This window comes from Miniopterus natalensis, chromosome 21 (genome assembly GCF_054644295.1).
Source record: "Miniopterus natalensis isolate mMinNat1 chromosome 21, mMinNat1.hap1, whole genome shotgun sequence".
Taxonomy (NCBI): domain Eukaryota; kingdom Metazoa; phylum Chordata; class Mammalia; order Chiroptera; family Miniopteridae; genus Miniopterus; species Miniopterus natalensis.
The window spans coordinates 13,472,834-13,492,565 of record NC_142101.1 but is presented as its reverse complement, the minus strand read 5'-3'; the positions used below and the strand labels follow the sequence as shown (position 1 = coordinate 13,492,565).

The 19,732-nt window shown below is 46.7% G+C and overlaps 1 protein-coding gene across 1 annotated transcript in view; it reads right to left on the bottom strand.

The window, feature by feature from the left end:
• Positions 1–19,254, bottom strand: part of TP53BP2 (tumor protein p53 binding protein 2) — a 39,596-nt gene extending 20,342 nt beyond the window's left edge. The window contains exons 1-3 of the mRNA XM_087828853.1: positions 19,165–19,254; positions 4,661–4,808; positions 237–350 (exon numbers count right to left, since the gene is read on the bottom strand). Coding sequence (XP_087684979.1) covers positions 237–350; positions 4,661–4,808; positions 19,165–19,191 — 289 coding nt within the window. The 5' untranslated portion in view covers positions 19,192–19,254. The remainder of the gene's footprint in view (positions 1–236; positions 351–4,660; positions 4,809–19,164) is intronic.
• Between the last annotated feature and the right edge of the window lie 478 nt (positions 19,255–19,732).

The window sequence follows — 19,732 nt, the reverse complement described above, 5'->3', positions numbered from 1 at the left end:
ATCAAACGCTCCCCCTCTCGTGTTCTGCTACCTCCCCCCCTCCTGCGTTAAACACGATCCTAAAACGTCTCCCATCTTCAAACAGAACAAAACGAACAAGACCGTCCCCTTGTCTCCCCTGACAGTCAGGTCTTCGAAGGGTGGCCTCTCCCCACTGCTCCCACTTAGTTCTCGTGCGCCCCTCAGATCACCTGGCTCCACTCCGATGCATGAAATCCAAGTTCAAGTCTACCTACCAATGTCCCTGCCAGGGGGCCGTTCGTGCCGAAGGAAGAAACGCACTTCATTCCTCTGACTTCCAAATCGCTGCAGGACGTCGAACATCCGCTCGTTATCTGCAACGGGGCGTTCTAGAAGAAAGACAGGCGAATCGTCTTATCTATCCTTTGTGCAAATTACAATTGGGAATGCAGGCAACACGTAGCATCTTAGATCGTTTGTTTTCATTAAAGGACCCCTTAGAAAATGCCGTATCACAGAGGTCCCCCCACACAATCAGTGTCCAACCCGGGTGGAGAGCACTCAGGTGAGCAGACACCCCTCAGGAGAAACTGAGTAGGCCCTCCACCCCCTCACCAAACACGCACACTCTCTATTTCAAAAGAAATAACAGCCCCAGATTCCAGACGCGAAGAGAGTACTCGAAAGAAGTGAAGCAACCTCCCGTCCTGCTGGGTTGGGCCATCTTTAAAGGGCACGGGCCTTCTCATAAGGTCTGGGAGCGAAGGCCCCGCTGGCCCGTGACGACGAAGCTCAGGCCCGGGCCCGCACACGCCCAAATGCACATCAAAGGCCTCAGGGCCTGCCATTCCTCGCACCGACCGTCCCCAGCACCCTTCCTCCTTCTGCAGAGGGAGCACGTCTGTCTGACACTATCTGGTCGTATTCTACGTCTGCCGAAAGCTGCTTCTACGTGAAGGTAGGAAACTTATCTCTTGGTTCCCTCCCAATCGGTTCCAAAGCCCGTAACAGGCATCTAAGGCATGTTCTCTGACAAGCAATTGAGTGGGGTGTAAGGAAGCGGAGATGGCACATAAAGCTGCTCATTTTAAAAAGATCTGTCTGTGAAAGAAAGAAACTTGAGATGCTAACAAAAAGTGATACATTAACTGTTTTTTAAACAGGGAACCTTAGACAATTTATAGCAAAATAAGAGGGGGGGAGTTTAAAACATAATAACTATTACTTACTGAGAGCTGATACTAAATGGACCAGGGGCTATGCTAAGCTCCCTCCAAGTATTAACTCCTGCAACCCTCACACAATCTTATGAGATAGGCTCAATTATTACCCCAGTTCTGTAGATAAAACACTGGAGAATTACAGAGATTAAGTACCTTGCCTTCAGTTATAAAGCTAGTAAGTGACAGAGACAGAATTTTGAAACCCAAGACCTCTCTCTTAATCACACTAGACAAACCACCCTCAGATTAATTATGACTTCACTGCGACCAATCAAAATCCCAACAGAATGTTTCATGGAGCCGGTCAAGGTAATTCTAAGATATATCCAAAACAGAAAATACAAAAGCAGAGCTCAGATATTTTTGAAAAAGCGGAAGGATGAAATAAGCACTTGCCTTACAAATGCCCAACATATTATAAAACTGTAACAAAACCGGTCCTGTCCCGCCCTGGCTGGTGTGGCTCAGTTGGTTGGGTGGCGGGGCATCCCTTGCACCGAGAGGTTGCAGGTTCGATTCCCGGTCAGGGCACATGCCTGGGTTTCAGGCTCCACCCCTAGTAGGGGACGTGCAGGAAGGAGGCAGCTGATCGATGTTTCACTCTCATATCAATATTCCTCTCTCTCCCCTTCTCCCTTCCTCTAAAAATCAATTTAAAAAAAAAATCTTTAAAAAAAATTTTTTTTAAAACTGGTTCTGTCCCACACAAGAAGAAAAACTGAAAGGAACTGGCTACAGCATCTAGAAACATCTCTTCCTAGGAGACTCCCAGGTCAGGAGTGATGTCTCGTATCAGTAAGGAAGAAAAGGGCTGCTCCGTAGGCACTTAGGAAGATTCACTATCCATCTGGGAAAACGTTTAATCCCTAATTCACACTCGTCATAAAAATTAAAGAGGAGAGGGAGGGGAGGGGAAAGGAAGGAAGGAAAAGACCTTAAAACTCGGAGCATGAAATAAAGGAAGAGTATGTTTACGGTCTTGGGGCAAGGAAAGCATTTTCCTACAGAGAGGAGAACCTGGCCTGCGGTCCACAACAGAATACTCCTTGGTTTGTTTTTGTTTTTAATGCTGACAAGTCAAGAGGGAAAAGGGAAAAGGCAAAGGAAACCTGAGCAAAGGCTACAGAGAAACAATTTTTAAAAAATGGAAACTCGAAGTGCTAATAAATTTTTAAATGGGTAGTATCAGCTTAGCAAAAATTAACATAGTATTGTATCAACTGGTGATGAGGGATACTTTTAGAAATAACTGGCAGGACTGCGATTATATAGCCTTTGTTGAGGGAAATCTGTGATACTTTAAATTTTAAATACTTGACCCCTTAGCCAAGCGATCCCACTTCTTATTACGGACTCTACAGAAATGCTTGCATGTGATCGAGAGGCTCCTAAAAGGCTTTTTACTGCAGCATTTATAAAAACAAGGGCAGAATTAATATAATGTTTATGAATAAAGACATGGTTAACTATGCATACAGTTTATGCATACTATGGAAAACATATGTGATTATTAAAAATAATAAGACCTTCGAGCTATGTTGTAAGGTAAAAGGGTGAACTGCAGGATATTGATACGTATGGTACTATTTACAGAAAGCAAAACTGGAGAAAGAAATAATGCACAAAACAATTTCTACAGTTACGTACGAGTGCAGAGAAAAAGTCTGAACAGCTATCTGCCAAAACTACGAGCAATTACATCAAGTGATCAGAGGATGGGTTTGGGAGAAAGACTTCCAATCTCTATGATTTCCTCTTTTGCAAAAAAAACACATTCAGATGTTATTCGTCTTTTTTAATCTGAAAGGTCCAAAGAATAAAAATCCTTAATCGCCATCACATAATATGGTTTAATGACCTCAAGTGAGCAAAGACATCAGAGGGGAAAGGGAGGCGGCGGAAACAAGGGTTTCAAGGAAGAGAGTGAGCTTGGCAGAGAGAGAACATTCTTCCCCTCTGAAGATCAGAAGGCAGGGCAGGCACACCCTGGGAGAGTCCAAGGTATGTGCAGGAGGAAACTGAGGGACTCTCATGGGTGGTTTCAATCATCTCAGGGAAGTATAAGGCAAGGTGGTTTGGTGACTGCAAGGAGGCGACCAGAAGCTCACTGATTCATTCAGTGACTATTAATTGAACACCTACTACAGACTCTCCCCAAGCTGGGGTGCAGCAATGAACAGGATAAGCAAGGTCTCTTCTTTTGGGGAGTCGACACTCTGGTGCATGTGTTTGGGGCCACAGGGATTAAAAAGGCAATAAAGTAATAAACACACATTCACAAAAACAGTGACATGTATACGCAGAGGATTAAACCAAGATGACATAGTAAGAGAACCCCATGGCTACTTCTGCAGGATGCTCAGAAAAGCCTCTCGGAGGAGGTAGCATTTTAACTGAAAGCCAAATGACCGGAAGGACCAGCAGTGACAAATCTGGAGGGAAGCCAGACAGGTCACGGGAACAGCTAGTGCTAATGGCTCTGGGGCAGGCAAGAGCTGAGTGTGGTTTATTCAGGAACATCAAAACGTTGCAGGAGGGGGCAAGGAGGAAACCAGTGCCAGATGACAAAGAGAGCAAAGCTTTAAGATTCACGATCCGAGATCCAGTCTAAGTAGAAGAGAAAGCCACTACAGGGTGTCAACAGGAAAGTCAAACTCAGATTCTCATCTAAAAAGGATCACTTGGGTTTCTTTATGCAAACAGTCTAATCTAGCTCCCACGTGAAGGTTAATATAAGCAATTTGGGGAATGTGAAGATGACCTTCTAGAACACCCAAGGGTGGAAAGTCAACCGCAGATGACCAAGAGGACTTGCCTGGTGAGAACTGGGCGCTCAGCTGACATCAGGTTTCATGACTGGTGTGAACCCGGTGTGTAACCTGCACCCCAGAGGAGGAAAGGGGAACAGAGGGAGCTCGCTTAGGCTGCCCGGGGACAAGTAGAACTTGGGAAAAATTACTCCCACATCTACAACTCCTAAGGGGCCGGAAAGAAACCAGGCCGCCCCATTTCAGAGCTGCAAAGAACTACACTGAGGGATTGATTTCAAGGCTTAAAATAATGCCCAAGGGTTCACCAGTGCCTCCTGCCACCATAGTAACTCAACACTGAATAGCTTTCCCTAAAAACCTGCAAAACCGTAGAGAGGGCAAAACAATCAGGAGGCCTCAAGTTTCTAATCGAGCAGAGCCTGGGCTTACAAAAAATACCTATGAGCACACCCGACGCTGCCACCTGGTGTATCAGCTGCCTGCCCCTTGACCTTGTCCACTGCAGTGTCTTCACTGTATTGCAGAGGAAAAGAGCGAAGGGACTTAATATGTTGCAACAGAGCTGGATGGAGAATGCGGTGTCCTGCTGGACATGCTATTCTACAGCTTCTCTGTGGGTGAACATGAGCATCGCCCCCCTGCCACATCCAAAACCCAGTCATCATAAGAGATGTATAGCTGGAGCCCAAGGCGGCCCGGCTCTACCTGAGCCGCACCACACTTCAGCCAGGTGGCAGTCGCTCTCGCCGGGCTCCTTGCACAGGTCCACCACATCTCTGCATACGGTTTCGGGGGTAACCGGTACTTCCGTGAAGTGCTGCTCGTTGTTGCTGAGGTACACCGTAAGAAACATCTGGAGACGAAAAGAGAAAGCACGACCGTTACCAGCCTGTCCGCACCGGTGCTCACTTCTTGTTCACTTTCTATTCCTTTCGCCAAACAGAATCGGTCAAGTGCACATGTTCCACAGAACAGTCCGGGTGACCCTGGCCCAAGTGGGGGGGGGGGGGAGGGATCTGGAGCTCCTCCCACTGGAGTCCCTGCCCCCTCCGGAGCAAGCCTGCAGCGCCCTGGGGAGCCTGGAAGTACAGTCAAACCAGTTCCCGTGAAAGGTCAGATTAAATCATTCCGACATTTCCTTCATGTGATCTGTCTACCAAATACTTATATAGTTCTTAGGATGTGCCAAGGCCACACTCACGCAGATCTTCCCATCAATCCTGTAAGGGTGATCGGGGATATCGGACATACGTGTATACTCATGCACAGCCTCTTTTTGGAAAGACACATCAGAACATAGCATGTGTTGCTTTTGAAGGTAAAGATGGGACACGAGGGAGAGCTCGGAGGGTAATCTAATATTTATAGCATGCACGTATATTTCCTATTCAAAAGTTTAAACCTATAATGTTTAATCAAGTGAAGTATCTACTTTAAAGCGTGTCCTCATCAGCCAGATGGAAGTAGAAGTGATGGGCTGTTACGCTACAACATACCTAACCTTGTAGCTAAGCATTCAGGCCAGCAGAGGATTTAAATCTGAAACTCATTAACAATCCTTTTCCCAGTAAAAACAGACACTGTATCTTAAGAGCACTGCTACTAAAGAATTCAAATTTTCACACCTATTAAATTACCAAAACTTAAAATTAAATAAAAAAAAAAAAATGCTGTTAACCTCCAGTGCTGAAGAAACTAAGTGAAACAGCACACAAATTGCCGGTGGAGATGCCAGTGAAACACCTATGGTTCATTCAACTCAGTGAGCACCGACTCAGTGCAAATCAGCATGTATCAGGGTAGAAAAACAAACCATTTGAAAGAGTAACCCCACTGTGAGACTTTATCCTGTGAAAATAATTCTGATCAAGGAAAGAGCAGGCAAAGGCTAAGTAAAACGAAGGAAAGAAGAGCTGCAGTTTCCCAGTAGGAAGTCAGAACCTTTCCAGCTAATGATACCAGGCTTTGCACATTCTGAAACATAGTTCCAGGCCCACGAAGAGATACACAGTTCTAGACCTCAACTTGGCCAACAAGGCAGCACTTTGAAACTGTTACACAAAAACTGTAAAGCACTGAAAAAATGACAAAGATTAAGGAAGCCCACAGAGTTCCACCTGCCGCTGCTCTGGCAAAATATACAGTATATTTAATTACAGAGATAAGCAATTTACACTTTAGTATGAAATAGTACTTCTCTATATTCCCACCCACACCAAAACTTTCTTTCTTTGAAGTTCGACACTTCAAGAATGGTAACTGTTTTCACTGTAAATACGAGACTTAGATGTGTTTATTAAATACAGGAATATTTAATATACAGCCTGCCTACTAAACACACACTGTACCAACAAATACAAGGCTATTATTACGTAAGGTAATAGCACCTTACCTTGTCCATGTCATCTTTCAGGCTGCTTTTACACACATTATCTCAGAAACTTACATCGCCTCGCAGACAGGCAGAGCAGGTATTATTTTCTCTTTACAAATAAATTCTTTAGAAAGGACAGAGGAGTGATCTACTTTGGCTACTAAAGGAGAGGGTCGGGGTACATTCTGCTCTTCCGATCTCTCCTCTACCCTTTAAGCTGTCCCGTGCGGCAGAAAAATACTAGGAAATGTTCCGTTTAGCCGCAGCAACCCAAACTTGAGATCTGGTCTTTCACCCTCTGGGAAACGACAGCTTCGTTTATTTAAAAGTATAATTACAAATAAGAACGATGAGAGGTGTGTTCTGTTTAAGATTACTACTCCCCCCCCCCCAAAAAAAACTACAGAATTAATGCTGGCATGAATAGCAAGTACATGAGCTGACCCCATTTCTACCTTGTCTGAATGAGTAGCAGCGCTGGGGTGACTCTACCAAAACGTACTGAAGCCTTCGATGCTGGGCCAGCAATGCGACACTGCTGCAGATTCCCGGGCAGGAGGTCTGGGTCCTAAGCCCAGATTTGTTAATAATTAGTTAGCTAACTTAGTTAACTACTGAGGCCACGGTCGGGGGGGGGGAACCACTAAGAGGCAGAGAGTAGATCAGTGGCTGTCAGGGGCTGGAGGGCTGACTTCTTTTGGGGGTAACGAGCAGCTCTGGAGTTAGTGAGTTACATAACCCTGCGAGTACACTGGAAACCACTGAACGGTACCCTTTACCGGGTGGATTTTACGATACATGAATTGCATCACAATTAAAGGGGCCCACTACACGCTCACTCTGTGAGAGAGATAAAAATCTCTTAAGGAAGATAAATTTACTCATGGAAAAATCAGAGAACAATTTAATACTAAATTACAGGAATGAGACTTGCAGGTAAAATAAAAATGCAGAAATGGGGGGGGGGAATGAATCTGACCTGAGATAGACCGAGGTGTCAGCAAAGAGGCATGAATGAATGGAGAGCCTAAAAATTAATCTACAGTAACCTTACGTCCAAAATGCCACCTCTTCCTGACACTTGTTACTTTTTCATGCACCATAAACCACCACACGCCAAGGAAACAGAGGCAACTTCACTGCCCCTTTCCCATAGGGAAGCGGGAGAATGGGTTCCCTCGGGCTCACTGCCCTGGGAAACAGCTGTGAGAAACTTGACTCTCTGACTCAGGCCTCAGATGGGTTCCTGGGAACTTCTGAGCTAAATTATTTCCATCATAAAGGGGGCAGCAATAACCAGATGGAAACAACACCCAGCCTTCCAGAGGTGCCCAGCATCCTGCTGGACACTAAGAGGACAAGGCTGCTCACGAAGCCCAGCATCGGCGTGGAGGCCCTTCTTCCCCGGCTGGAGTGTGGACCGGGTCACCCTTCTGCACGACAGGAAAACGCTAGCTTCCCTCCAACCTGTTAAAGCAAGAACTTCGTGTTCCTATGGTATGAACTGCAGGAGAAGAGATCAAGCCGGTCAATAAACAACAGAGAAAACTAAAGAGTAGAGGACTGCGCTGGCCGGGTAGCCCAGTTGGTTACAGTGATGTCTGGATCCCTGGTCAGGGCACATTCATGAGTCAACCAATAAATGCATAAATAAGTGGGACGACAAATCGATGTCTCTCTCTCTCCCAAATCAATAAATTAAAAAAAAATTAAAGCAGAAGATACAACAGACAGCTCATATAAGATAAATGATAAAACCTGGGGGGGGAATAAATGTGTAAATTAAAACAATGAGATACCACTTACAACTATTAAATTAGTTTTCACTTAAAAGATAAGCTCCTAAAGAGATGAGATTGTAAAAAAAAAAAGTGATTCCCTCAAGCACAAGATGGTGATACATTGTTTAAAACCTCATTTAGAAAGTAAAATGAGTCATGTATCAAAAGCCATGAAATTATGGGCACCTCATGACCTTACTTCTGGGAACCGATGCTGAAGAAATCATTGAAATGAAGAAAAACTCTAAATGCCTGAAGATTTTCACTCCAGTGTGAGATCTGTGAAGAGTAAAATGGAAAACTAAACACCCAGCAACAGAAAAGTAAGTTAAGATACATCTGCTGAAAGGGCTCTGACCCAGCTACCAACCGCTACAAGCATAGTGTTAAAAATGGGAAGGTAATAAGTTATAGATTATAACCATTTAAAACCTATGTCCACGTGAACTGATTTGAATGAAATACACAAATGAAATCAGTGGCACTGGCAGAGATGTCACTTTTACATTTTTTAAATCTCAGCATTAACATATTTTTACAGTAATTTACAATTTGAAAGTACATTTAACATACACATAAACTGTGAAAATACATAAAAGAACTTGAAAATGTGTCATAAAAATGGTAAAAGTCACAATTATATTATGTTTCTGCTTCTTAAAGTGATCAAGCTGAAGAGCAAGAAAATTCTGGGAAAGATAAAACCCTATTTATACAAAGTTGTCCCAGGCAACCTCTAACACGGCACAGTAATTCACGGCCAAGTCATGTTCAAATGAAGACTCTCTCTTCCAAAAACCCAAGGTCACAGACAATCTTCATTTAAAAAGAATGGGTCACAGATTTATTTTAAGAGCTCCGTTTTTACAGTACTTGCATTCACTGGAATAATGTTATGCTATTAATAAGAATGATTCATTTTTCAGAGAGGCATTATTTCCAATTAAAATGTGGAAGACTTTCCCAAGAAGAAATTAAAAAAAAAACCACAAACCTGGCTATACAAGAAATTCTGCTTTGTGTCTGAGGCTAAAGTGTATTCCTTTGATTTAAAAAAACCATATGATGTTGTAGAGAAAGAAAAAAGGAACCGAGTGGAAAATGTCCCTTGTGGCCGAAAGGAAATTAAGCTCCGCAATAACACCTTGATTGTTTTGATGTATAAAACTTGAATCCCATTAGGTTCACTTCAGAGAAAAAAAGAATGTGAGAGGGGGAGAAAATGCTGTCCTTTAGAGATAAATGAACAATCTGTAAAAAGATGACATAAATCTTCCCCAAATCGTACAGGTCACGGGAGACTCGCGTGGGGACAGCCAGGCAGCAATGCTGCAGGAGGGGCAGGGAGGAGTCTGGAGGGCCCTGTGCTCGGTGGCTCCTGGGGAGGGGAGACACCTCGGTCACCGCCGCTTGGCTCTTACACTGCTGTGCGTCGGGGAAGGCAGGCCGCAGGCTTTTTCCTGGAAGAGGCTGAGCTCCAGGCTCCCCACAACCCGGTCAGGAAAACACCTCTACCGCTTGACACAAGGCATCAAGTGCTGGGATTTAATTAAGAAATTATGACATCGACGGAAGCTGCTTTCTGTCTCAAATACGTACGGCCTTCCACAAAATCCCACGGCCTACGGCCCTAGGAGGGCTCAGACGGCATTAAAACGAGATGCAGGCCACCCAGCCTCCTGGAATTTTCGGTCTCCGGCCCCTCACAGACCTGGCTGCCACCTCCAGTGCTCACTGCGCCCTGGTCGGCGTGGCTCCCTGACCCTGGCGCAGGCCACCAGCTGTGGGCGAGGCTGCTGTCCTGGGGCGAGCGTGCTGCTCGGGCACCCCAGCCGGGGCTGCCCCCCGGCTCCCCGCCCCTCGGGGGCAGCCCAGCCTCTGTCCAGTACATATAAACAATGATAACGCCAACAGTTAGCTCAATAACAGTATCAAAACATCACCGGTTCACATATCTAGTATTTATCTTTGCCTATGTTGAATTTCAGGGACTTTTCGTTTAATTCTAAGGAATATTAAGGCCTGAGACTTATTTTAAATTGTCTGCTCCACGGTCACAGGCTCACACCACCAAAGGAGCCCACCCTTCTCACTCCTCGCCCACAGCAGCTCACCTGTTCTCTGCACCCGGCCCGTCAGTATCGAAGTCACCTCTGTCCTTTCGATCCAAAGACCAGGACGCTGCCTGGGACCCTGCCCATCTCACCGCAGCCCTCCAGCCAGAAGCTCACAACCTCTGCTTCCCCGACTCCACGCCGCAGAGGGCCGCGTCCCTATCTTATCTGTCTCGCTGCTCTAGGAATTTCTTTAGGACAAAGGTTTTAATGCTTCCTCCCAGGCTCTCTCCTCCCCAAAAAAGGCCATCTCAGTGTCTTACGCACAGCAAATCCGCGCCACGCGTTCGCCCGGAGACTCGAAGTTTCCTGGAAGATGGGAAAGTTCGCGGGAGGCCAGAGCTTGACAAAGATACGCCCACGTCACTCAAGCACCAAGAAGCGTTTACAGACAAATATACGGTATAAAACCTCATCGTGAAAAGCCAGACAATGTCCCAAGTGAAGAAAACAAAGCATCCTGCTTACGTTAGGACAACTTAAGCAATCTTTTCTCTCCTCTTCAGCTATGCCTGAAGCTTGGACTTAGACGTTAAATCCTGAACCTATCTTCCAAAGCAACTCACTTTAGGCTACTCTACTTTCAATACCTACCATAAGCAACAAATACAGTAAAAAAACTAGGAACAGATATTTAACCAGCTAGCTCCTCTCTAACCCAACCACTTTGTACGTTTAGTGTTGGTATGTCTTCTTAGAAACCGAGTGTTGTTGTTCTGTGGGCACGTGTCTTATTTGACTTCAAGGTGCTGTTATATATTTCATTCCATTTTTTCACTTTTAATCACTAAGCACTGTATTTTTCAGCTCCATCCACGATGCCACGAGCACAAGCAATCCACGGCCCCTAGCTCTTCCCTTCCTGCCTTGCGTTTTGCTATGGAGTGTTTCTCCATTTTCAAAGAGGTCGCCTCTGTGAAAATCTTTAAGAACGCTCACAAGACAATCATGGGCCTAAATTTAAATGAGCGAGAACTACCCTCACCAAAGAAAATTAAAAAAAAACGAGAACACTCATTTACCCACACACAGTATTTACTAAATCCTGCCCTGTGTTCAACACAGTGTGCTAAGTGCCAGAAACACAAAGATGAAAGGGACGGTCCACACCCCCTGCAAGCACACAGAACAATGCAGGTAGGGCCAGTGCAAACAAACGCACGCACGTGACAGCTTCCTCGTGGAGGTCCACAGGGCGCCCAGCGAGGAGAGGAAAGAACACAGCTCCCTTTCGGGGAGGGCTACTCAGCTGCACAGCCAAGGATGAGTAAGACGAGCAGGAAGAGGGCCAGCCAGGCAGAAAAGCGTCCCACGAAAAGGCACAGGGGCGTGGGAAAACTCCAACCCTGAAACTGCTGGGACATGAAGGTGGGAGCAAGGCTGGACAAGTAAGAAGGGACAGGTTCTTCTCAAACCATGAGCCACAGAACTCTTGTTTACTTACACACACACACACACACACACACACACACACACACACACACACACACACACAGTTACGGCAGGCCATGGACAGCAACATAAAACAGGGTACAACTTGCAGGGAGCAAGTGGAAAACGTAACCTCAAGCCCAGGCAAGAGAGGAGTTAAGCAGAACAGGAGCCTGGACTAGAGAGGAGGGACCGTGACACAGGGATGAAAGTTATGGGAGAAAACGGAAGAATGGAAGGACAGCCGGATAGTATCCAGGTCTCCTGCCGCTGAGGGCAACAGGCAAAACCTACCAGAGAAGAATCCTATCTCCCTTTTTTTAATCCTCACTTGAGGATATTTCTTTCGTTGCCTTTCAGAAAGAGTGAAAGAGGTGGGGGGAGAGAGAGAAACACTGATGTGAGAGAGACACATCGATTGGTTGCCTCCTGCATGCACCCCGACCAGGGCCGGGGATTGAGCCTGCAACAGAGGTACATGCCCTTGAAGGGAATCAAACCTGAGACCCTTCAGTCCGAGGGCCGACGCTCTAACCACTGATTCAAACGGGCTAGGGAATATCTCCCTTTCATATAAAAGTGTTGTCCAAAATAGCTCCCTTTCCAGGAAATCAAAGGATTATTCAAAAATGACCTAAATACCACGAACTAGCTACCAGTTGTCATCTAGATCTTGTGATGCAGAAAAACACTGGCTTGAGGGCCCCTTTCTAGAACTCAAGTCAGCTCTCTTGAATTTCCCCCCAAAACAGGGAAATTCAACTCATCTCCCAGATGATGTCCCCCAAAGGCCATCTATAAATAATCAAGAGGTTAATGGGGAAGAATAAAGAACTATGACTCAAGGTGATATCATTCCTAGTTTATTTCCAATAAATTCATCAGAGTGAATGGAATCACTGCTCCTTACTACACAGACAACCCTGAAGCAGCGAGTGGAGACCGTGTCCCATCTGATGTCCCCATCTGACATCCCATCTGATGTCCCATCTGACGTGCCCATCTGACGTCCCATCTGACGTGCCCATCTGACATGCCCATCTGACATGCCCATCTGACATGCCCATCTGACGTCCTTCTGACGTCCCATCTGATGTCCCTGGGCATCCCTCCGGGCCGCTGCTGCACCATCCGAGCCACTAGAAGTGGCTGAGGAATGACGATGGCAGCTCCCACGGGTGCTTTATGATTCCCCACCCTCCACACCTCCCAACACAACTGCTCCACTTCTGAGTCTTCCGACATCACACCTTCAAGCTCTGCTGAAAGATATGAAGACTACCCAACACCCCTCACACAAAAGGTAATTATTACACCCCTTCTCTTTCCCCACAGAGGTGGAAGAGCTGAGGTCTCTCCGGAAGTATTAGAGGTAGAAAAAAATAGTCATTGAGATGTTTCCATTGCCAGAGAGAGAACCACCGCCTATCACTCAAAACTTGGTAAGTGAACCATTTACCAATCTTCTCCTCCAGTTTGGATTTAAGGATGGAAAGATATCTCCGTTTCCCGTCGGCTATTTCAAAAATAATCAGAGTTATGCTCTAGAAAGCAGTATTTGGACTTACCATTAGCCCAGGGGCCACCATCACCACTGTCTGTCCTGCCAAGCATATAAAAGTAGTCTAACCTCAGCACTGCCATCTCAGAGCGTTTGCTTGCTGGAGGACCTGGATTCGTATCTCACGGAGCCAAGTGACCAGGGGCAAGTTCCAGAAACCCTTCGGGCTCCAAATCCCTTATCTGTGGAATGAGACTGAGAAGGCTCACATCACAGGGTCCTAAAGGGATGAGATGGGATGACCAGCCTAACTCACTGGTCACAGTGCCAGGCACCGAAAGGGTTCTCAGAAGGCTCCTCACCCTCCCTGGGTGGGAAATTACTGTCCTAACCCCCTATTATTATCACCACTAGTATTTAAACTGGTATCCTATAATAGATTCTTCATTAAGGTTTTTCTACTCTCTCTAAACAGGCGCCTTAGAGATTTTTAGTTGAAATGTTTGAAATTTAAATAAAGTAATACTAATTATACATTTGTTTCTGGAAAAACAATTGAAGTCTGCATTCTAAACATGATAAAGTTCTGCATTTACTGGCCAAATGGACATTTTCAATGAAAATCTGGCTCTGTTATCATCCAGATAAATAATCTGGTTTTGGATAAACTTTATGTAGGAAAAAAACCTAAAAGTGCCACAGTTGCTGAGTTAAAGTTACTTGTCCTGCAGACGCCATCTAAGTATGTTTAGAGTTTGCATTTCTTTGATAAGATTATTTTCTTTTGATAAGACAGTATGCAAAGTGTCTTAAGAATCCCTGCCTCCTTAATACTCAGTACTTCTGAAGGATCTCCCAGCGACTAAAGTGTCTTGGCTCTCCCCAATGAGATATAATTTTTTTAAAAGATTAAGAGAGAAAGAGAGAGAAACATCGATGTGAGAGGGAAACACCAATCGGCTGCCGCCTGCACGCCCCTGCCAGGGATCTAGCAGGAAACTCAGGCGTGTGCCCCTGACCTGGAATCGAACCGGCAACCTTTCGGTGCACGGGACACCACCCAACCCACTGAGCCACACCGGCCGGGGCGTGAGATTTAAATTTTAAGGTCTCATCTACCACTCCAACATAAGTATACATTTCATACCAGTCTGTCACCTCTGTTTTCTTTTCTCAATTACTTGATTACAGAAGAATGTTCTGTTGAGGACCTAACACACCATCCAAAAGAAGTATTTCAGTAATGTTTGTCTTGATGACGTGGCGTGAGCTGGAGAACACTCTGGATTCCTAAACTCCTGCATCCTACCCTTCTTGGTCCCAGAGACACTGTGTAGAGCAGGTTGGTGAGAGGGTTATAATACATATGGCAAATCGTAACCACGTGTATCGGTATGTAGTTACCCTGGTTTGAGCTGAAGAAGAGCTGAGTGTTCAATGAGCTTTAGAAAGGTGTTTTAAGGGCTGCCACACAGGACGGTCGATTACCAGGAGATAAAGGTCTACAGTATTCCTTAAAAGCTCCAGAAAGGAGAGGTTTTGCTTTATTGTTTTTTAATGTCTGCTGTTGGGGGCAGGGGACATGAAGAGGGAGAGAGACAGTTCCTCCAAGAAGCGGTGTCTGAACAAATGACCTTCCATGTCCCCTCCAAATTATTCAACGTTAATTTTTAAAATATAAGCAGCTGCACATTCGTGCTAAGTTTCTTCACAGAGTCTAATTTTGTTTTTTTCCGAAACAGGTACGACGACAGAAAATTTTTAATGCTTTTCGGCTTTTAATTAATACAGCAGAAGTCCCAAGACAATGGATTTCACTACGGCACGTGGAATGTGAGATGCTTTGCACATTTTTTAAGACACATGATTTATTTAGCAGCCTCTGGGAACTGCAATTCTACAGAGAACCTACCTTAAACTTGACTCTGGACTAAAAACTAAGCTAACTTGCTACCTTACTACTCAACCACAAAAGGAATTCTTTCAGCACGTGGTACAGTCCGACAAACACAGTATCGCAAAGGCAGGACTTAAGAGCTTTTTAATTGCAAAGCACAATTTCATTTTGGAAAATATGTACAAATAAAACCAGACTTTCTTCCCCTGACAATAATACAGCTATTTAAGCAGAAGTTAAGCCCTTGGTCTGCGGAGCTGAACAACTGCAGTTACCTTTAGAAATATATCAGTCCTACCAACCAGGTGTCAAACTTCTAAAGGAGCTACTGCAATATCCCCCGTCCCCCCCTTTTTTAACCTAGGCTCCCACAATTACAAGTGCGCATAATCAGATACCACTGAACAGCGTTATGCGATAACTAGAAATAATGATGATGCCTCCTGCAGCACTGGAAGATAAAAATGCCATAAATTTCAAAAGTAAATCATGATCAGTTCCACTGAGCTTTTTTAAAAATAAGCATTTTTAAATTGGCTTAAACGGGACGCTAAATTAAGTAATCAGAAAACCCCTTCTCCAAAGCATTAGGGATAAGCAGGCCATTCGTACTTCATTTTAGAGCACGCATGCAGGTAAGCGATTCCAACGCAAGTTATTCTTTGAGCTACTTTGTCAAACTGACTGCACGGTCAACAGAGGGGCCACCAGGCCCGCATGGCTACTTGGATATAGTTAAAATTAAATAATCCTAACAGTCACTTCCTCAAGTGAGTCACACTTTTAGTGCAGGACTGGTGGGTGGCTGGTGGCTACCATGCTGGCCAGCACAGAAAGAGAACAGCTCTATCACAGCTGGACATAAATCTTAATATATGACATCTACTTCTGAGAGACGTGGGCAAATTCAAGTCCTCTGGCCCTCCACGTGGCACACAGAATACTGTGTGGTTCCGTGTGCAGGCTTTATTTTTATTTTTTTAATATATTTGTATTGATTTTAGAGAGAAGGGAAGAGAGAAACACTGATCGGCAGCCTCCTGTAGGCCCTTTACTGGGGATCAAGCCTGCAACCCCAGGCATGTGCCCTGACCGGGAATCGAACCAGGGACCTTTTGGTGCACGGGGCCATGCTCAATCCACTGAGCCACACCAGCCAGGGCTGTGCGCAGGCTTTTTTAATTTACCACTTCAGCACCAGGTAAAAAAACAGGAGTTTTTGTAAGATCGTATCTAAAAAGAGCAGCGAAGGCTTTCAGAGTTAGCTGAGCTCTTTCATAAAAGGATTGTTCGACTAGAACACTTCACAAAAGAAAGAAGTAACGATAAAAGACACCTGATATAATTTTAAATAGCTGAGAAATTCTGCTTTGAATAATTATTTCTCTTTGATAATCAAATGCAGTGAGAGTGACTCACTAAAAAGCCATGCTCTCAGAACTGAAAACGAACCCTTGTTTAACGACAAAAAAGATGTCAAGTGTGGGAGACGAATCAGTTTCTCCACACCGAGTTGTGAAAATATCACAGAACCAGAGACGCTGACTGGGGCAGGTGTGTGAAAACGAGAGAAATTAGCTCACCCATTTCTGCAGCACCCCATCATCACTCCTTGGGGTTCTCAGCACTGCCTGCTTATTTTTAGTTATTTTTAGTTACTAAATGTACCTTCCCCTTCTGGTTTTGGGTCCAATTATCACCTCAAGTCCCACATGAAAAAAAATCACTTGATTCTCTATCACTGGGTGAGAAAACACATGAACACAATTAGCATGTTTTTAATATAATGCAGTCTACACAGCAAACTGGTTCCTTTAGAATGCCTTTAAAAGCAAACCAAGGAATACCCTCTTACGGCCCCAGAACTATACACTTAAAAATGGTCATTTTTATATTGTGTTCATTTCACCACCACAGCAAAAAAGCATATCAAGGCAACTGTCTACACGCTTGAGACTGTCCATGTTTTTGTAGTAAGCAGAATGCATTTCCTGGTAAGTTGGTTAGATTTTTCAAAGTAAATTCCAAAACCTCATTCAATGCTGGAGTGGTATCCCTGTTAAAAGCTAGAGAGGAGAAATATATTTAAGAAAACAGTCTGATTTGCAAGTACCCAAAATATTACAGGATAAAGACACATATAACATGAGATTACTAAATGAAAATCTGTTCCATATGTCTATGGATTGCAAAGATAAGAATCTCAGGCTAACCAATATTGTAAATGCAGGAGAAGCTCTTACCTAGTATCTATTCCAAGCCAGGCACTGAAGTAATTGCTTCATAAACAGCAACTCTAACCCTCACTCCCTCTAAGGCCTCAGTACTATAATTATTCCCACTTTAGAGATGATGAAACTAAGGGACAAATCATTACAAAAGCAAAAAAAACCACCTAAGGTCTCAGAGGTAGTAGCTGAGCAAATACTGAGAGGTGGTCGACTTCAAAGGTGGTTCGCAGGCCACCCCACCACACCGCCAGCCTCTGTTAAAACTCTACTCTGACGTCAGAAAGGCGAAGAGAAGAACCACGCTGCTCAATTAAACATAGTCTCAAGAGCTACAGAACTTTTTACGAATTCTGATGATCTGGTATGCAGTTGGGAGGAAGAAATAAAAGTGTTTAGAGCCCAGACGGTGTGGCTCAGTGGTTGAGCACTGACCTAGAATCCAGGAGATCCCGGTTCAATTCCCGGTCGGGGCACATGTGGGGGGGTTGCAGGCTCCATCCCCAGTAGAGGGCCTACAGGAGGCAGCCCGTTGATGACTCTCTCATCATTGATGTTTTTCTCTCTCTCCCCCCCCTTCCTTCCTCTCTGTGAAATCAATAAAGACATATTATTTTTTTTTAAAAAGTGTTAAGAAAGCCCAAAGGACACCTTGACATAAAACTGATCTTTCAGGAAGAAATCATAGAGCAACAACCAACACTGGTCTTGCTCTTATTTTCAGAAAAAAATCAGAGGGCCAGGGAGTTATTTGGAGACAAAGAAATGTAAATCCCAGGAATAAAAAAAATTAACAGCAAAATCCTTCCCCCCTTATCCACTGGGCATTCGTGTCACAAACCTAACCTCCTCAGCAGGTAACAAACTAAAACAGGACGCGCGCTGCTAGGAACACTTTCAAATCCCTTGACTTCTGGCAGGACAAAATATCCCAAACCACCTAAACTCAACTGTCAATTCAGTGTGTCCCCTGAACATGAAAGCTCAGGGCACCCTCCCATGACACAAGTGGGGGGGGGGCCGGGGATAGAATCATTATTATATTCTGCACCCGTGACTGCAAATAAACAAAAGGCTGAGGTCCCTCCAATCCACGGACTGTATAAAAATATAAGTTGTTTCTCTCCTGAGCAAACGTGGGGTGACTGCGAGGGGATCCTGCTGGGTGGGAGGGGCGCCAGGACAGCGCCCCGGGGAAGCACTGCGCTGCCCCAAAGCCTGCGCGCGCCGCTGCAGCCTCCAGGCCGTGCGCCCGTCGGGGCACCGGCGCTTCAGGCACGTCTGGGCCCCGCTGTGCGCAGGGCGCGGGGCCCGGGGAGCGCTCACTGGTCCCCCCAGAGCGCGCGGGCACCGTCGGGTGACTGCGCCCCAAAACCTGACCTGGCCTCTGCGTTTACTAAAACCAGTTTTCCAGGGAGAGAGACGGGGCGGCTGGGCTGCCACTGCGGACGCCACGACGGGAATCCCACCAAAAGGAAAGCAAGGGCGCATTTCCAATAAGTGCCTTTCATTCCGCAGAAAAGTTGTTGGGGTTTGTGGCGCGTGGGCTGTGAGTTTGTGCGTCTGTGTTTTTTAAGACAAAGCGGTAAGATTCCCGGTTTCCCTGTTCTTGACCTTCAAGAACTTAAAACCGTCAGGACCCAGCCAGAGAGAGAGAAAGAAAAGTTGGAGAGGCGGCCCTGGCGCAGTCGCCGGGACCCCCCTGCGGGCACGGTCTCCCCGCGGGCCGCTCCCCCGAGGCTCGCGACACGCCGCCCCCGCCGCGCGGGCTCAGGCCCCGAGATGGGCCCGGGACCCCGCCGCGGACGCGGGCCGGACCCCCACCCACGGCCCCGCGCACTTCCGGGCCCGACGCCCCGGCCCCAGGCCGCCTGCCCACTTACCGGCATCATTTTGGACCCGAACCGCATCGAAGCGGGTGGCCCGACGGCGGCCCCGAGCCGAGGGGAGGTGCCCCGGGGGGCGCGGGGCGCGGGGGAGGGGAGCACAGCGCGAGGCCGCCCCGGAGGCGGGGGACCTGTTGCGAGGCGGCGGCGGGGCGGCGGGCGGCGGGCCCGCACTGCGCTCCCCGCGGCTGGGGCGCCTCCGAGCCCCGGGCCCAACCCCCGCGGGGCTCCGGACGCGGCTTTGTCTCCTCGGCGCTCGCGGCCGCGGGGCTCCCTCCTCCGCTCCGAAACCAACTAATCCCGGGGCCTGCGCCCCGCCGGCCGCGCCGGCTCCGCCCCCGCGCAGAGCTCCGCCCCCGGTGCGCGGGGCGGGCCCGGGACGCGAGGCGCGGGGACGGGAGCGCGCGCGGCGGGCGGGTGCGCGCCCGGGCGGGGAGCCCGCGCCACCTTCTCGCTCGGCCGCGGAAGACGTGCCGTCGGGGGCGCGCGGCGGAGCCACTCGAGCGCGCGCCTCCCGACGGAGCCCGGCCTTGGGGGCGGCGCCTCGGGAAGACCCAACAACAGC